Source organism: Antechinus flavipes, chromosome 4 (assembly GCF_016432865.1).
Source record: "Antechinus flavipes isolate AdamAnt ecotype Samford, QLD, Australia chromosome 4, AdamAnt_v2, whole genome shotgun sequence".
NCBI classification, from domain to species: Eukaryota; Metazoa; Chordata; class Mammalia; order Dasyuromorphia; family Dasyuridae; genus Antechinus; species Antechinus flavipes.
In genome coordinates this window covers 112,865,539-112,885,403 of record NC_067401.1, presented here as the reverse complement: position 1 = coordinate 112,885,403, position 19,865 = coordinate 112,865,539, and the positions used below count along the sequence as shown (strand labels likewise).

The following is a 19,865-nucleotide window of genomic DNA, read 5'->3' as shown; positions in this document are numbered from 1 at the left end:
TTTACAAAGTGTGTGTTTATAGATAAACAACAACAGTTGTTTAGTTGAACAATCTAATTTATTGAAAGTTATATAAAAATGATTTCATTAGGATCCTCAAACTCTGCTTAAAGAATGGCTCAAAGACACAGCCTTTCCTCCCATCACCAAGGGAAGCATCAATAGTCATCCACTGAGGAGCACTTAGTAAAGCCACATGATTCAGAGAATTGTGGCTTCAGTGCCCTGGACAGATGGAAGGGACCCTGAGAATCCATTTGATACATGAAAGTGATGAGAACATAATAACAGGTAAGGAAAAATGGAAATATGGGACCTGGGAGGGGGGGAAGCTTTGTAATTGTCACTCTTTTATTTTCTCTAATTCCTGATCCCTCACCATCTCACCCCATGTTGCTCTCCCCTCACCACCTAGGACTCCTGAAGGAGTTATCAGTCAGAACCCAATAGCTAAAGAAAGAGGCCAGGAGTAAATTGAGGTATCAGTCACTTTATTGCCCTCTAGTATCCAACACCAGGTAGGCCCTTCCAATCTGAACTGGAACAGATTTGCAGTCACTCATGAGAAGCATCATGGGCATCCACCAACAGTCTGGTTGCCAAGAAGAGGAATTCCTCAAAGTTTATCATATCATCTTTGTTGCTGTCCACCTCTTTCAAAACTTTCTCCACGGTTTTGGGATTCTTTGGATTCTGTCCAAAATCAAGAATCAAAGGTTGATTTGGGGGGGGGGGGGAGAAGAGAGAGAGAGTCAGGGGATTTAAATTAATCCCCAGAGCCAGTGCTGTGACTTTGGGTCACATCTCTAGCACATAGCAAAGATCAAGTGAATCATATCTTGTTTGAAGACTCTCTCTTCCCTTTCTTTTATTCCTGGGGGAAATGTGCTACAGTGGAAAGGTGGCTAGACTGGAGTTATTAAAGAGGAATTTGAATTCTGCCACTTATTAACTGAGAAAGTCACCCTTCTGACCTTAGTTTTCTCATCTATAAGACTCAAGGAGTTGGACTTCTAATGTGCCTTCTAGTTTTACATCTATGAATCTATAATCCCACTTTGCTCTCCCAATCACCTTTCCAATATCTCTCCAAAGCCTGAATACTACCAGTTATTATAAGCATACAAACCCCAGCTGCTATTCTACGTAGCACAGATCACACTCTTATAGATGATCAGACTGATTAGTTCAGTCCCCTAACTTCCCCTTTGTGACCGGAACTCCCTATACCCATCTAGTTAACTTGGGGGGCTTCCAATATTTCCCCTTGCTTTAAGCAACAGAGACCCAGTCTAAGGCACTGTGTCCCTTCTGACTCATCTTCCTCCCTCCTTCAGCACAAGCCAGGATGCTCTGCCCCTCACCCTTCCTTACTTATACCCTTCTCACCGTCAAAACCTCTGGAATTTCCGTCTCTAATAGTTTCCGAAACTTATCCTTGCTCAGTGTGTGGTGATGGCCAGATGTCAATGAGTATTTGTGGAAGATTTCCACCAGACAATTGATAGCACCTTCCAATTTTGTCACCATCTTTGCAGAGATTTAGGTTTACCTGAAAGAAGAATAGTGAGTTGACAAGCTGAACCCTTTCAGGAATTCGGGGGACTCTGAGGTCTATGTCCTCAAGGAGAAAGATAAAAGGATCTAAGGCTATAATCTATATTGTTGAAACTTCAACAAGACTGTTTAGCTTTTGTTAGGTGATTTAAGTCAAAAGCCTGGTTAACATGGAATGGGAAGAGATGGAGGGGATGTACCCTGAACTAAGAAGGTTTACGTTCAAGCTCCAACTCTAATAGCTGAATGACCTTGGGCAAGGAACTTGGATCTGATGAAGTTTAATTAGATGTCTAAGGTACTTTCCAAATATATGACTACTGAGATGGGACAGCCTTCCCACGGGAGGCAGAACTATTAGGTAGAGTTTCCCAGGGCTCAACAGCTGTTTCTATCTATTGAAAAAAAGAAATCAAGAAAAAGCCCTAAATTCAAGCACTGGGCTCATTGCTCTTTAAGTGATCACTACAACCCTACTGAATTATACATATAAAATCTCAATTATTCACCTCCTTTAGTGATCTGTAGAAAACCTCAGACCAAACTCAGGTAAACTAGACCAATTAAATTAGAAAGAAGCCTAACATTTCTAACTCCCCAAGGGGCTACCTCTGGGGCTACCCCCTAAGAATATCTCAGGATAGGGCAGCACCCAGCATTTCCTCATGGGTTATAAAGGCTTCCCTATTGGTCTCTTGGTTCCCAGAATTAATCTTCCAAGAAAGTAATTAAAGGGTATTAATTTTAAATCTCAGCTCTTCTGCCTGTAGAATCAAGTCATCCTTTCTGGGTCTCAGTTTTCATCTATAGATCTTCTTCCAAGACCAGACACAAGGTCTAAAATTATCATCTGAGATCCTTTCTTCAACTGCCTCTCATTCCCAAGCCCATGTTCTCCCTACACTACAGTACCACACCCAGTATAGTCACACTTACCTAGCTCTCTCTTCAAATGAAGAAGGGGACAGCAGATTTGGGGAGAAGAAAGATCTCTCCCTCTTTATAGTCCCCAGGATTTTCCGGTGCCACCCATAAGACTGCCTGAAAGTTGCTACAACCTCACTCTGTTTCCCAACCTGGTGAATGTGTCAACTTCTGGTTAGAGTAAGGTTTTTTTCTGTGGGTATAAGTTTGGGGGGGAGAAAGGAAGAAAAAGGGAACCCTGTGATCCCCAGCACTACTTAGCCAGGAAAATCTGGAAATAGGACTCAGGCTGGTTCACTTTTGCTGGCTGGAAGCAAGTTCAAGTTCAAGCTAACTCATTCAGCTCCTGTGTACTCAATAAAAAATACCAAACCAAGAGAGAGATGATGACATGCTAAATTACCAGAAACAACTAGCCCCTTTCCATTCATACAAGAACACTTACAAAACCCCTTCGGGGTTAACAATTTTAAATCCAGTAAACATCTATCTAGACACAGAGAAGTGCAATCAACTTTGGTGCTATAAAGCCAAGGGAGTTTTGTTAGTGACAAATGTTCATAATAAAGGCAGGAATAAATAAGGTATTCCCGCCAAAATAAAGACAAGAATTAGAGGGCAAACTAGGAGGGTGAAGGCAATAATCTTTCTACCTTCCTTGATTTTTTGGCTGGTTCAAATTTATTTGAATTAAAAAAAAAAAAAAACAGAGCTTTGATTTCAACCTTTTCAAATAATTGTTGGGGGCAAAGAACTATTATTTCCTCTCTGACACGAGGAATTAAAAATAAAATAATTAACATTAACTTCACAGCAAACTGACTTTTGTTGTATAGCCCTTTGGGCTGAGTGTGTTCATATATATGTGTGTGTATATATATATATAAATGTTCTAAAGCTAAAAGGGTAGGATACTATCAGATTAGAAGTCGTCAGCATAGGAATTCAAAATTAGTTTTGGGGAAAAAGTAAACTCTCTTTATAGAAGGAAAACATATGCTATCAATGAGATTCCCCCTTCCTGCAAAGATATCATTTTATTTTGCAAAATAGAACATATTGTCTATCTTCCACTTAATGTATCAACACTTTCTGCCTGAGTAATGCTGAAAAAAATCAAATAACTTCCCTCCAGCTCTGTAAAATGGATGTAATAATGCCTTTTATAGCTACCTCACAAATTCAAATGAGATAATGAACTCAAAGCACTTTGCAAGCCATGAAGAGCTTTATGTCAATGATTTTCATTACTACACTTAGGAAAGACATAGAACAAGAACAAAAATGGGAAGAGAAGAAAACAAGCACTTATCTCATACTGACTATGCACCAGGCACGGTACTAAATGCTTTACAAATATTACTTCATTTGATTCTAATAGCAATTCTGTGAGATGGTTACTATTATTACTCCATTTTATACTTTAGGAAAATGAGACAGGCAGAGGTTAAATGATTTGCCTAAGTCACACAGCTAATAAGAGTTTGAGGCCAGATTTTGAAGACCTTCATTCTATCCACTGTGCCAATCTAGAGGCTTCATTAGAATAAAATATGTTTGTATTATATACACATAATACAATATATGTATATAATATGCATATATAACATAGATATATATTTATGTTTCATATGTTATATATATTTGTGTGTGTGTGTATATATATATATACACAAAATGCTATCTTAGTAAAAATAATAGAACCAGGTTATCCTGGCAGGTGTGGTTATCCTGTTCAGTGAGTGAATCTCCATCAAAATCAAATGTATAAAGTATGAGAGTACTAAAATATCCGTGTGAAATTTCCTGACCCCAACTTGTTAACAGCAAAGACAATCTGGCTTGATTTATTCAGAATCCCTCTAACAAGAGGGAATTTCATCCATATTCAAGTTATAAATGAGTTCTAGAAGAAACACAGCACATTTTTCTGCACTCAGGCCCCCCTCATCTCTTCTCCAGGGGAAGAGGTGTCTTTTTTTTAGATAAAGCTTCCCCGATGTTTTGGTTAAATGACAACTAGAGGGAAAGAAAGCGTCAGAAAACATTGTTCCTATCACATGCCTCTTTGGAGTGTGTCAGTGACATTCAATTTTCTCAGTAATTCAATTTATAACTAGCTCTTTGTTTTTAGTTTAATGACCTGTCCTTTGGCTCTGGACAAGCAGTAGGGAGCCACTGAAAGTGCTTGAGAAAAGGAATGACAAGATTATAAAAATGAATACTCTGAAAGTAGTAGGAATGATGCTTTGGAGGGGAAAAAGAGAAGGAAAAAAGTCTGCTGGGTAGCTGTTGCAATCAGGAGAGTGGTAAAAATTGAGGAGAGATTTGAATTCAGAGATATCGGAGAGGTAGAATTGCTAGGACTTGGCAAATGATTGAGTTGAGAGGAGAGAAAGTCAAAGAGAATCCCAGAGGCTTTCATGAATGGATGGATGGTGGTGCCCTTTAACTAGCTAGGTATCACCAACTGATAGAAATGATGAACTAATAAATGTCTATACTTTTTCAGCCAAAGATTCCACATCTAGGTAAAACATAGGACAAAGATCATACCTATTAAAGAAGATCAGAGACAGAGACACTCTAAAATATTCATAACTGCCCTTGGGATAGCAGAGGATTGCAAATCAAGGAGGTACCTATAGATTTAGGATTGCCTAAATAAACTATGAAATATTACTATAAAGGAGTATGACAGACACAAAAAATTCAGAAAAGCCTTGGAAAACAAAAATGAAGTGATACAGAATAAAATAAACAGAATATAAGTATGGCATCAACATAAATGGAGAGAAAAGCATTTTGAAACTAAACACTGTACAATTATAATGAGCAAGTCAGGTCCAAGAGAACAGTTGGATAAATGTACCTCCCTCCCTCTTCTAAAGAGGTGGGTCACTATGAGTATGAACTATTGCACATACTAGTAGAGATAGCAAATGTGTAGAAATGTGCAGAAATGGTAAATATGCAAATATGATATTATAAGAAAAACATTGACCTAAAACCCAGGAGAATTATTTTTTCTGCCCTTCGCTAACCATATGTCCATACCAGGTCACTTCGCCTCTATTGGCAGTCAGTTCCCTTCTATGAGACTGGTTTCTAATAGGTAAAATGAATTTCTAATCATAAGATGAGCTCTCTGGATCAAAGAGCTTAAAGAGGCTTTCATCCTCAAGAGTTGTATGGGCCTAATATAAGAAAAAATATATTATCTGACATTTATGTACTGTTGTAAAGTTAACAAAGCGCTTGATAAACATATCTTTTTAAATTCTCAGAGTGACCCTATGAAATAGTTCATGTAAAGTCTAGTCTCTTTTATTGATTAGAAAATTGAAGCTCAGAAAGTCAGGTGACTTTTTCCCAAGCTCACCTAGGTAATAGTCACTTGGGATTTGATTTCAAGTCTTCCTGGCTCTAAGTCTGGTACTTTATTGACTATTTTTCTCATGTAATTTTTATACTTTTCAAGGCATTTTCACATCTAAAAACTTAAAGGAGGACTGCTAGTTGGTGTAGTAGATAGAGCACCGGCCCTTAAGTCAAGAGGACCTGAGTTCAAATGTGATGTCAGACACTTAACATTTCCTAGCTGTGTGACCCTGGACAAGTCACTTAACCCCACTTGCCTCAGCAAAAATAAAAAAATAAAAAACTCAAAGGATCCACCCAATACCTATGAAAGATAAGCAAGGTATCATTACCCCATTTGATAGATGGAAAGACTGAGACCCAGGGAAGTAAAATGGCTTTCACAGAGTACTGAAGATGATCATTGATATGATCTATAGAATCATAGCATTTCAGAACTAAAAATGATTATCTCATTTTAAAGATGAGATCAAATGACTGATCAAAGGTGGCACACACAGATAAATACAATGATGTTTATTGTGGTGGATTGGATAGTGATTTTTTTTCATCTGACCCAAATCACTTACATCATATGTTTTAGGAAATACATAGAGGATCTATATCTTCTTTGCCTTCCAAAGGGAAGTGCCAAGTCCTGAGCTTCCCATTATTCTGCCTAACATATCTGATATCTGGGAAACATACCCATCCTGCTATGGATTGTGGGAGTGGGGAAGAGAGGACATGGAAGAGTTATTCCTTCATTCAGTGTTCAGTCCCTTCTTGCCTTTCCATTTTGTCTGAGTCTTTAATATAGACCAAAAAGACTTTTCTCAAGTCCTTAAAAACACAAGGCATTGTGCAAATAGATAAATATGCTAGAAATCTACTCATGAGCTCAGTGGGAACATGAGATGTAACTTTGTAGTGATTCTCTTTGAAATCTATTCATTTGGGTACAAAACTGCTTATGAAAGGCATTCAGTAAAAGGGAAAAAAGGAAAAAGTATATAGAGAAAAAGATAAGGAAGAACAAGAGGGTGATGGTGGTGATGATGAGAATTACAAAGAAGATAAGGACTCATATATTATTACAAATTATTATTATATTATGATATATTATGTATGTGTATTTGTTACATTTATTATGATATGTTAATATAATATTAGGCCAAATCTCCCTCTCCCTCACGCCATATCCTGAAGATCATTCGTATGTTTTCCTTAGACTATTCACTGGCCCTAAATTCAGATAATAAAAATACCTTCTTCATTCAAAAACAAAAGGAGATAGTCTAAAGTACATTGAGGGAGAAATTTAAGGCAAGATAAAAGGTAAAAAGAATTCTAATTCCATAGAATTCCAATTGGGAGAAACATTCCATGGGATAGACAGCCTTGTTGTCATTGTATAGCCTTGGAAATGTTGTTTAACTTCTCAAGACCTCAGCTTCCTCATCTGTAAAATATAAAATGAAGGGTTTGAACTACATGGCTTCTGAAGTCTTATCTAGCTTTGGATCTCTATGAGACAAGTTTTTGGTACAACAAAACTGTTCTAACAGAGATGATGACTTGAGATGACCTGTCAGGAACTAAGTTTCTTGTGTTGGGTAAACAAGTTGGAGAATGCTTCGGGTGTGCAATCAGAGATGCAGTAATCCGGGAAGGAACAGGATGCCATTTGTGTTGCCACAGACAATTCAGCTTCAGGGTTTATGTCCAATCTTTATTTAGACCTGGTCTTCCCAACCTGGCCTCAGGGCCTAAAGAAACCAAAACTGGGAAGTGTTTGCCAAGAAATCCTGACCCAGGAAAGGGAAGAAGGATGAACCTAGCACTTGTCCTACTTTTGATATATACCTTGGAGCCCTGAAGTTATGCAAACAGATTCCCTAAACCCCAGGGCTGCACAAAAAGTAATCCAAGGTCTTCTTGAGTCTCCCTGCATTGAGACATATTTTGTTAGTCTGAGTTACTCTGCTAAATACCACCCAAAGACCAAGATTCAAATCTATTGACATCTTAAAGTCTTAGGGTTTGACTTGAAGCAAGCAAAGGTCTAAATGTGTCTGGCTCTTGACATTAATGATACAACAGAAAGAGACTGTTTTTGGAGTCAGAGGATCTAAGTCCATTTCCTGACTGTTGGTGCTGCACTGAAGAGTGTCAGGCCTGGAGTTAGAAAGACACTTTTTCCTGAGTTCAAATCTGGTCTCTGGTAGCTGTATAACCCTGGACAAGTCATTTAACCTTTTTTGCCTCCGTCCTTCCTCTATAAAATGAGTTGGAGAAGGAAATGGCAAATCACTCCAAGTATCTTAACCAAGAAAACTCCAAATAGAACTGAAAAGTGACTTAATCATCATTATCTTCTTCCTTAAATTTCTTACTATACCTAGTGTCTTTAATGGGAAAATAATATCAGTTCATTATATACTTTCTCATTTTTATTGAAATCACACTTGGGTGAGAGATATGAGAGAACAGAAATTAATCAGGTCCTTGGGTCCTGGTGGGTCTGAAAATACTGTGGAAAGCATGGGGATTTAAATTTAATACGTTTGCCCTATTCTGGGACCATTGAGAAAATGCACATAACATAACAAGTTACTGCTGGGGAACTGGGAATGTTAGAACAAAGAGATAGTGTAAACTCAAAATTCAATTTATAATCAAAGAGCTTGGGTTCAAATCTCAATTCTGTTCTTTAAGTATCTGTGAGTCTTAGGTCAGTTCCTTCTTTTGGTCTCTGGTTCCTCATATGAAAAATGAGGGAGAATGAACCAATTGCTCTCTAAATTCTATGAAGGGGATCTCCAAAGCTTCCAGCCTTGCATTCACTCAACTTCCAAAACATAAAGACTATCAAGTACTACAGAAATATAGAGACACTCACCAGCCCCACCCCCAAACCTGGATTGCAAAATCATCTTCTAGGGAAGGCCTCCAGATTTTCTGAGATAATTGGTAAAAGAAAGTGGTACTGGAATACCAATAACAAAAGCTCTTTGGTCAATATATCCTATGGCTCTTAGATGCCTAAGGAACTTTTCCGGTACTCAGTCCACCATCAAACCAAGTCATCTCAAAGGAAGAGTGACCTTCTGGTGCCATCCACTGGTGAGGAGAAGTTCTGCATAGAATTAGTTCAGTGCTCAGAAAGCAGATTGTCTTTCCCTAAGACCATTGGAGCTTTTCCTGTTTAATTAGATTAATTGACAGTCATAACCTCTGAGAACCTAGGGTCATCTCATATGTTATAATCACAGAATAGGATAAATGAATATAATCTGTTTTCTTTTCTTTCAAACCAGACCTTTGATTTCATTAGTCTAAGAAGTTCTTGTTAAATAACTCTACCAATAGAGATCAGTACCTGTTTCTTGGAAATAAATACTTGTTAATTGAAAAAAAAATTAATTAAAGAGATTTCATGACCAAACAATTCATAGAGAGGATTTTAGAACAAAAATACAGATCATTTTAATTTCATAAAACTCTAATTTTTTGATAAAAACAAAACCAATACAGTTGAAGTCAGAAGACAGATAGTTAACTGGGAGAAATTACTGCAGCACATTTCTCTGAAAAAGGTTTTGTTTCCAAAATATATAAAGAAGTGATTCATTCTCTAACTGATAAAAGATGAAAGGATCTGAACAAGTTGTTTTCAAAGAAAGAAATCTAATATCCTTCTTTGGAAAATGATGAGCTCAAGGAAAAAAAAAAACTCAGAAAAAAAAGCTCTCAGAAAAAAAAAAAAAAAAAACCTGGAAAGTCCTCCATGAACAAAATGAAATGTACTGTATACAAAGTAATAGCAATGTTCTGGAATGACCAGTTGTAAATGACTTTGTTGTTCTCAGTAATCCAACTATCTATAACTACTCTGAAGGACTTATGATGAAAAATCCTATCCATATCCAGAGAAGGAATTGTATCTAAATGCAAATTGAAACATTCTCTCTTTTTTTTAACTTAATTTTTCTTGAGGGTTTTTATTTTCATTAGGGGTAGGAGGTCTGTATTTTCTTTTACAATTTGACTTTTATAGAAATCTTTTGCATAATTTCACACATAGTTTCTTAATTGTGGGTGGGGATAACAGAGAGAACTTAGAACTCAAAAATTTTAAAAAACAAATGTAAAAAATTTGTTTTGAAACTGTTTGGTTCTGCTCATGTATATTGTATCCAGGATATACTGTAACCTATTCAACATGTAAAGGATTGCTTGCCATCTGGGAGAGGGGTGGAGGGAAAGAGGGGAAAAATCGAAACAGAAGTGAATGCAAGGGATAATGTTGTAAAAAATTACCCTGGCATGAGTTCTATCAATAAAAAGTTATTTTTAAAAATTTGTTTTGAATATAGATGGGGGAAAATATTAAATAAATAACTGAATTTTTTAAGAAAGAAAGAACTCTAAGCTATCAATAACTACATGAGAAAAAATGTTCCAAATAGTCTGATCATTAGAAAAATACAAATTAAAATAACCATAAGGTTCCCAATTCATACTTACCAGATTGCCAAATATGACAAAAGGGAAATGACCAATATTGGAGGAGCTTTGGGAGGAAAGGCACATTGATATTGTAGAGCTGTAAATTGATCTGAACAGTCTAGAAAGCAAATTGGAAATGTGCCTAAGAAGTTACTTTGTGAGTCCACAAATCCTATGACTCAGCTATACCACTATTGGGACTATAGTCCCAAAAAATCAGAGAAACAGAAAAAGGACTCATAGTATGAAGATATTTTAGGGGGGCAAAGAACTAAGAGAGTTATAATATAATATATAATATAAGAGAATTGGGATATGGCCAAACAAATTATGGCATATGAATATTATGGAATGCTATATAATACAAGAAATAATAAAAGGATGGCTTCAGAAAAGACTTGTATGAATGGAGGTAGAGTGAAATGAAAAGAAAGAAAAAATTTACATAATTACAAAAACATTGTAAAGAAAAACAACTTTTTAAACTCTCTTTTCAATTTACAAAAATTTATCTTCTCTACTTTCCATTTTCTCCCCTCATTAAAGAGAAAAAATAAAGCAAAACCATTATAGCAAATATGCAATCAATTAAAATAGGTTCCCACGTTTGTTGTGCTCAAAAAAATATCTCATCCTTATTCCCCCCACCCTCAGTCCATCACCTCTGTCAGAAGATGGAGTATGCTTCATCATGCTCCCGATTCTCAGTAGGTCATTGTATTGATTGAAATTCTCAAATCTTTCAAAGTTGATTGTTAATAACAAACACATTGGTGGCTCTATGGTATTGGGAGACACACAGGGCTACCTTTAGAACATGAGGTAATAGCTGCTTTCTAGGGACCCAAATCTGCAAGAATAAGTTCAAGTTGGAAGAATAGCCCAGAAGGGATACTATGCTTTGAAAAATTCTCTAAAATGTATGAAGTCTCTTATTAATGTGTAGGGTCTAACTGAAGAGATTCTTCATCTAGAAATCTGTTTATTAAGGAAAAAATTAGCATTTCTTCTTTTGTTTTAGACTAACTACAAAGTCAATTTTCTGTTATATTTATTTTACAAATCAGACCACTTCCTTTGAGATAATTTCTGCATAAATGAATGCTTGTATACTGACATTATATTTCTAAACCCACCACTAATAAGATAATATGAGTTGAATGGATTTTGCACTCATAGAACATAGTGTTTCACCTAACACATACAATGGGAGCTCATCCATATGTTTTCTTTTAAACAGATCTAGGCTGTTTGCCTTATTCTAACATGAATCCAGATAATTTGTCTGATTTGCTTATGGACTGCAGATTCATAAAATAGCAATAGCCTACTAGCCTAGAAACCCTAAGCATTTACTCAAATGTTTAAATCCTTCTGGGGTAAGGGACAGGGAGGCAAAGACTTCTGAAGAGCTTTCCTGAGGTCTTTTTTTTTTCTTTTTAAGTTACCTTCCTTGTTTTATTGCCTCCAGTTTTATTCCCTCTGTGTTGCAGGAAACCCAGAGGATACAGAGGCAAGTTAGATCAACTGAACTAGCATTTATTAAGGCCCTGCTAGTACCAGGCACTGAACATACAAAGAATTTTCTGCCCTCATGGAGTTCACAATCTATTAATAACATGCAATTGTAATTATTGTAATATTATAATAATATGTACATACATTTGTTGCTCAATCATTTCAATTGTGTCCAAATGACCCCACTGGGATGATCTTGGCAAAGATACCGGGATTAGTTTGCTACCACCACTTACTTACAGATAAGGAAACTGAGGCAAACAGTTAAAAGACTTGCCCACGGTCACACAGCTAGTAAGTGTCTGAGGCTGAATTTGAAAAAAAAAAAATATATATATATATATTACAGAATAGACAGAAGATAAAAAGGATAAAGGCAGGCACTTGAAGCTGAGGAAAAGCTTAATGTAGAACTTGACATATAAGTTGAAGGAAAATAGAGATTCTAAGAAAAATGAGGAGGGAATGTATTACAGGCATTGGGGACAGCCAGTGCAAAGTCATGATGACAAGAGATAGAATGCCATGTGAGAAGAACAGTAAGGAGCACAGTTGGGCTTGACCATCATGTGCATGAAAACATGTCTTGTGCAAGTAAAGCTGTAAAAGTGGACTGGGGCCAAATTGTAAAGAGCCTTGGGAGCCAAATACAGGAATTTATATTTGATTTTAAAAGTCATAGGAAGCAAATGAAGCTAATTGAATAAGGAAACGGTATGGTTGTATTTGTACTTTAGCAAAAACATGTCAGATTTCTAGAGAATGGTTTTGAATGGCTAAAGATTTGAGATAGGAAGAACCAGTAAGAGACTGTAGAAATAGTCCAGGTGAGATGTGGTAAGAGTCGGAAGGGCAAGGACTATGTGCTTGGAAAGAAGGAAATGAGTATGTGAGATATCCTGGTGGTGGAAACAATTGGGGACCAACTGAATATGAGGGGTAAATGACCATGAAAAGTCAAAAGTGGAAACTGGGTAGTCACGAGGACAGTGATAGGGAAATTTGGGAAGGAATGGATTCAGAGGAAAAGATAAGTTTAGATTTGACATGTTTAGTTCAATACCTATCAACATCCAATTCTAAGGTACAATAGGTATTTGGTGATGGTGGAATTGAAGAGAGATAAAGCTAGAGATCAAAATATGACAAAGTGCTGGAGCCACGAATAACTCAGGTACCATCAGGAGTGATGTCCAATGCACAACGTTACTGTAAAAGCAGATGAAATCGCCTTAAGTCACGGATGGTGTCCGAGACCACATCTGAACTCAGGAAAAGTCTTTCTGACTCCAGGCTGCTGCACCTAGTTGCACTTAAAGAAGCAATAGGGCTATTATTTGAGGTAACTGGTATAAGGGGAAGAATTGTTCAGGATACTTCCTGATTGATTGTTTTATTCCTCCACCCTTACTTTCCAGCTCAATTGATATTTATAGAAACTAAAGGAAAGATAACAGTTAATGAAGTATCATTATGTTAAATAACATAAATTAAAATTTAAAGTTATGGAAAGAGGAAAATTGCAAGATTAATGAAAATTTTAACACATTAAACTAAGTGCAAAAATATATCGACTCCTCTCTGTCTCTTTAAGAATTTTTTTTAAATACAAATTTTCCTAATTGAATTGGAAAGGGAATACAGGAATAAGCACTTATTAAGCACCTACTATATGCTGGGCACATAGTAAAGTGCTAAGCACTTTACAAATATTATTTTATTTGATCCTTACAACAACTGTATTAGATAAGCACTCTGATTATCACCATTTTACAGTTGAATAAACTGAGGCAAGCTGCAGTTAAGTAACTTGCCAAGGTTACACAGTATCTGAAACCAGATTTGGACTTTCTGATTTCAGGTCCAGCACTCTGTCTACTATACTACTTCAATGGCTCTAAATTGGAAAGGAAGCTTAACCCTGGCAGGGTCAGAGACTGCCCACATATCACATATGGACCTAAAAGAAGCAAGCTTGCCCAGCTCTATATGTCAATCAAGAAGAAATCCAGTTGCCAAGGAAGCCTATAGAGCTGGAGGAGAAAAAGCCAAGAGAAGCCATCAGAAGCCAGAAGAGTGGGCACTTGGACTGATGAGGCATAAGGATTCCAACAGCTAGCTGACCTAGCACTAGATGTGGTTTGAAGGCTCCCAAAGGCAACTCCAAGACAATAATACTTTATTTCTTTTCTCTTTTGAGGAACTTAAAACCTTTCATCTGGACAAAGGGAAAATGTTTTTAAAAGTCTGTCTTTACTTACATGGACTGATGCTAAGTGAAATGAGCAGAACCAGGAGATCATTATATACCTCAACAACAATACTGTTTGAGGATGTATTCTGATGGAAGTGGATCTCTTCGATAAAGAGAGCTAATTCAGTTTCAATTGATCAAAGATGGACAGAAGCGGCTACACCCAAAGAAAGAACACTGGGAAATGAATATAAACTGTTTGCATTTTTGTTTTTCTTCCCAGGTTATTTATACCTTCTGAATCCAATTCTCCCTGTGCAACAAGAAAACTTCGGTTCTGCACACATATATTGTATCTAGGATATACTGTAACCTATTTAACATGTAAAGGACTGCTTGCCATCTGGGGAAGGGGGTGGAGGGAGGGAGAGGAAAAATCAGAACAGAAATGAGTGCAAGGGATAATGCTGTAAAAAATTACCCTGGCATGGGTTCTGTCAATAAAAAGTTATTTTAAAAAAAAAGTCTGTCTTTAAAAAAAATTTTAATATTTGCTTTGAAAAAAATTTAAATAAATAAATAAAATATTTGCTTTGTCTTTTAAACTGGTGGTTATGATAAACAATGTTAATAATAAATATTTGCTTACTTGCATGACCTTAATGAGAAACAGCTGAGACAAGGCAATATTCTGGGGAAGGTAATGCAGTAGATAGAGGCACTTTAAAAATTGCAGTTCCCTTCCAGGGCAACTAGGTGGATCAGTGAATAGAGAGTTGGTCCTGGAATCAAGAAGACTCATCTTCTTCAGTTCAAATCTAGTCTCAGACACTTACTATCTGTAACTTATTAGCTAGACCTGACAAGTCACTTAATCTTGTTTCCCTCAGTTTCCTCACCTATTAAATGAGCTAGAGAAAGAAACAGCAAACTACTCTGGCATCTTTATCAAGAAGACACCAAATGGGGTCACAGAAAGTTGGGTATAACTGAAAAAAAAAAAACTATGAAGAACAGGAGAGGTACCACAAGCTAGAAAAGGGGAAACTTTGTCCCCATTTTCTAAAAGGGGGAAATCTGAAAACAGCCAATGAGCTTAAGTTCTCTATTTCTGGGGAAAATGCTAAATTATTAAAGAGATTATTAGGGAACATCTAGAAAAGGAAGCAAGTGAATACCAGAAGCCAGTATGTATGACTTCATCAAGAATAAGACTAACCATAATTTTTTTTTCCAGGTAAAATAGCACATAAAGAAGGTGCTGTAGATACAGTTTGCTTAGGTTTTAGCAAGTCATTTTATAAAGTAATTGACAATATTCTCAAAAAAGATGGAGCTATATGCACTACATGATAAGCCCAGCTTTTGGCTATATCTAGTTCTAACATGGAGCCATTCTTGAGAGACCTTTCCGAGAATGCTCAGTTTGCCTAACATGGAGCCTCTATGGTGTGGGATAGTCTCTTTTGATTGACTTCCCATGCGCAACTGAGGAGATTGAGCTGATCGCTCTCTTTTCTGCCATCTTTTGGGGATTTGCCCTTTTCTTCCACTCCTTCTGGCTGATCTTTTCCACCATTCTTCTTTCAGAAGTCTAGTTACAGCTGAATGGAATCAGAACTGGTTGAATGGCCAGATTCAAAGAGTAGTTATTCATGGTTCAAAGTCAACATGATGGAATGTATCTAGTGGAGCATGACCTAGGATGTCAGTGATTCAGATAAAGAAATGGATGGCATAAGGACAGCTAGGTGGGTGCAGTAGATAGAACACTGGGTTTGGAGTCAGGAAGATCTGAATTCAAATCCAGCCTCAGACACTTAATAGCCTGAGCAAATCTCTTAACTTCAATTGCTATAAAGAAAAAGAAAGAAAAATGGCTTATATACATTGGTGGAGGAATTTGAGAAAAGTAGAAATGAAATTACTTATCTGGAGTCATATAGTAAGTATTTGAGGCTGGATTTTAACTCTAGCACCAATTACTGTCCCATCTATAGGAGTGATGTGTGAGCATTACAAAGAAAACATTTTAGATTTGGTTTCAAGAAAAACTTTCTAACAATTAATAACATAAATGTGGGATGGACTACATCAGGAAGAAGTTAGTTGGTGGTCTTCAAGCAAGGATCAAATTATAGAAAACTAGAAATATAGAAAATCTTCAGCTTCCTCATTATTAAGAGTTAGATTAGATGACGTCTAAGGTCCCTCCCAAAGCTATTCTTCTCCTAAGGTCTTTCCGTCTACTCACTCACAGAACAGCTGCCTTTCTTTCCCGTGAAGCTCTGAAACACCATCTGAAATAAGCCGAATTCTCTGAGATTGGGCTCTGCCTGGCTTTCGTCAATACCTGCTCCCAGTGCCCTTTCTCCCCAGTACTGACATCTGAGCTCTGGCTGGAGGAGATTATTCTTCTCTCTATGGGATCAATATGTACAGGATGTAGGAGATGTGTTGAGAAAGCAATTTGTCTGGAAAAGATCTGTGGGTAACAGGGGACTGCAAATTCATTTGAGTCAATTAACCATCAGGCTGGTTCAGAACGTCTTACAGGGATCCTCAAACTATGTCCGGGCCAGATGCGGCAGCTGAGGACGTTTATCCCCCTCACCCAGGGCTATGAAGTTTCTTTATTTAAAGGCCCACAAAACAAAGTTTTTGTTTTTACTATAGTCTGGCCCTCCAACAGTCTGAGCGACAGTGAACTAGCCCCCTATTTAAAAAGTTTGAGCACCCTGGCTCTGACAAGGAATCTCTCTCCCATCAGACAAAGAGCTTTTTAAGGGTAAGCCTGCCCCAGTAAATAGAGTTTTCTGACACCAGAAAACTCTCTTTTCCTGCTATGGAGCTTCTTCCAGGCTTAGTTCTATCCACAGGTATTCAGGGCAAAGATAGTTATTAAGTTTATTTATATCCCCATATCAGTGTAAATAAAACTAACAAGAGCACAAGGTGTTCTCCCCAAAACAACCCTTTGAGGTAGATAATGTAAGTAAATTGTTGTCAATGTTTTACAGATGAGGAGACTGAGGCTTTAAGGGGTTAAATCACTGGCCCATAGCAAGTGGGAGAGATCTGTCCATATCCCTTCCCCACCTCCCTATTTTAAAAAAATCAATTCCTGCTTCCATCCCCAACTTGTTTTCTTTTGCAAACTGAAATATGTCGGGCCCTGGTCCCTAACTGAAAAATATTCTCATTCTCACCTCTTCACGATTACAGAAGTAATTTTCTCCTAACAATCCTGCGAGGCTGCCCTTGTGATTATTATTAGCTTCCTTTTACAGAGCTGGAAATCTCATTTCCGAGATATAAAATAGCTTGCCATGGTCAAAGACCTATAAAATGTCATTCAAACTCAGGCTCAAGGAGCAGCCACCTGCATGTTCCCAACATCCCAAGTGGCCTGGCAGCCACTTGGAATCGTTGAGTCCCCGGTCACCATGGTGCAGAAAGTCAGGAGGAATTGATGCATCCTTCAGTACAGGCCATTTGCCTGACAGTAGTGGGCACACAGCTGCCGGTGGTACTGCAGGTGATAATCCTTCATTACCTTTCCCACGATGTAGATAAATTCATCAAAGCAGATCTGGTTGTCTTTGTCTTTGTCAGCTACTTGAAACAGCTGTTTCAAATATTCCGGCTGACTCCGGCCCTGGAGCAAAGCAGCAGGAACGATTAATCAGTCAGCATCATCAGAATGACAGATGTTAATTAACACTACAGTCTCCTTTCTACTCTCCCTTGCTCAGGTCAGCACAATAATCCATAAAGATGGGTAGTACAAAAATCATTATTTCTGTTTTACAGAAGAGGAAATTGAGTTTCAGAGAGAGATAAAACAGCTTTCCCTGGGCCCGATGAATAAACTATTATTAAACACCTACTGTGTGCCAAGCATAAAGCTGCTAAGCTCTGGGTTACACAACTAGTAAGTGGTGGAACCAAAAGTCGGGCCCAGGTCTTTTACTTCCAAAGTATTTTACCATGTCAGTGATTATACCTCCTCTAGCTTCTAGTCTGGTCTCTTCCAAGACATAGAGTCCCTGCCCTCAAGGAACTTCCATGCTAATGAAATAAATGAAGCAGGTCTTATTGTGTCTCCATTTGGGATTGTCCTGGCAAAGATACTGGAATGAGTTACTCTTTCCTTCTGCAGCTTATTTTACAGTTGAGGAAACTGAGGCAAACAGATTTAAGTGATTTGCCCAGATCACCCAGCTAGTAAGTATCTAATGCCAGATTCAAATTCAGGAGGATTAATCCTCTATGCAGTGTATCCTGCCCTAGAAAGGAAAGGAAAATACTGATAAGAAAAGGGAGACAAGATTGATAGGGTATCATGGTATCAGAGGCATCATGGTTCAACAGTTGAGAGCACTAAACTTGGAGGTGGGATGGTCTAGGTTAGACATTTAGTACCAGTATTACTTTGGAGAAGTCCTTTAACTTCACCTGCACAATGAAGTCATTGAACTAGATAGGATCCCTCTGGCTTTGTGACCTAGGATTCTAAAAAATAGAATCAGAGCAGGGTTGGGTAGGTAGGTAGGTAGAGGGCAGTTAGGTGGGGTAGGGGATAGAGTACCAGGCCAAGAGTCAAGAAGACCTGAATTTAAATCTGGCCTCCAAAAGATATTTATTAGCCATATGACCCTAGGAGAGTCACTTAGCCCTGCTTGCCTCAGTTTCCTTATCTGTAAAGTAAGCTGGAGAAGAAAATGGCAAACCTCCAAGATGGGGTCATGAAGAGTTAGATTCGGCTGAACAACAGGGGACTTTAAAATATACCTCTGACTTTAATATCCTAAGACCCAAGGCAGAAAAAAAGGAAGACAAGTAATTGGGTGATAAGGAGATGTGTCAAAGAGTTTATCCACAAAGAGTCAGAGCAAGAAACTATTAGGAAGAAAGAGGGGGTGTGGTGACAAGTAAAGCCCTAGAGCTTTATGGTCCTGATAATAAAAAAAAAACATGCCCTGCTTCTCCTCTCCATACTTGGCAAGGGATCTGCCTTTTCTCAGTCACCTGCCTCCACTCCTACACTTCTGCCTTCTCCAAAAAGTCTATCTCAATCTGGTTAGATATGAACTTAATGGCTTTCTCTTACCCCACCTAAAATTCGCTCTTAATGTGGGACTTCTACTGTTCTCTATCTGACTCTCAGGTCCAATTATGTAATTATTCCTGCTCCTTACTCCATCCTTAAAATTCATCTCCTCTGATCTCCTATTATCATTCTGTTATCTGTATATTCTATTTCATAGAGAGAGACATAATTCTATCCATCTGTCTGTCTTACATATCTTGGTGATTTTCTTTTTTTCTAGTTAGCATTTATTATTTTTAATTTATTGAATAAAATATGCATTTCCAAACAGTACAATAAAAATATGATTGCATATGAAACTGTAATTCCACCATGTAAAACTTGCCATTCCTTCTAAATATACAACAAATTTGTTGTGCAAATTTCTTCTTTCCTTTTTTTTCTTTCCTCTCCTCCCACCCTAAAGATACAAATAGGTACATATATGCAAAATTGCTCTATACGTACTTCTATTCATCAGTTCTTTTTCTGGATGCAAATAACATCTATCTTCATATGTCCTTTATTTTTAATTATTGCATTTATAATAGTTTAAATGACTTAGCTGTTTAAAGTCATTTCTAATGCAATACAGACAATACTGTATATAATGTTCACTTTCTTCTGCTCACTTTGTTCTTCACCATTTCATTACTGTAAGTCTTTCCATGCCTTTCTAAGATCTTTGAGCTCATGATTTCTTTAAGC

At 37.4% G+C, this 19,865-nt stretch overlaps 1 protein-coding gene across 2 annotated transcripts; it reads right to left on the bottom strand.

Moving 5' to 3' along the window:
* Positions 1-474: 474 nt before the first annotated feature.
* On the bottom strand, positions 475-17,694 carry S100A8 (S100 calcium binding protein A8). 2 transcript variants are annotated; one of them, XM_051994040.1, is made up of 3 exons: positions 17,622-17,694; positions 1,390-1,552; positions 475-693 (listed from the first exon to the last, which is right to left on the bottom strand). In XM_051994040.1, the coding sequence occupies exons 2-3, from the start codon at positions 1,528-1,530 to the stop codon at positions 556-558; spliced, it is 279 nt and encodes a 92-aa protein (XP_051850000.1). In that variant the 5' UTR covers positions 1,531-1,552; positions 17,622-17,694; the 3' UTR covers positions 475-555. The 2 variants fall into 2 exon arrangements, with proteins under 2 accessions (XP_051850000.1, XP_051849999.1); XM_051994039.1 differs by lacking the exon at positions 17,622-17,694 and adding an exon at positions 2,494-2,597.
* Between the last annotated feature and the right edge of the window lie 2,171 nt (positions 17,695-19,865).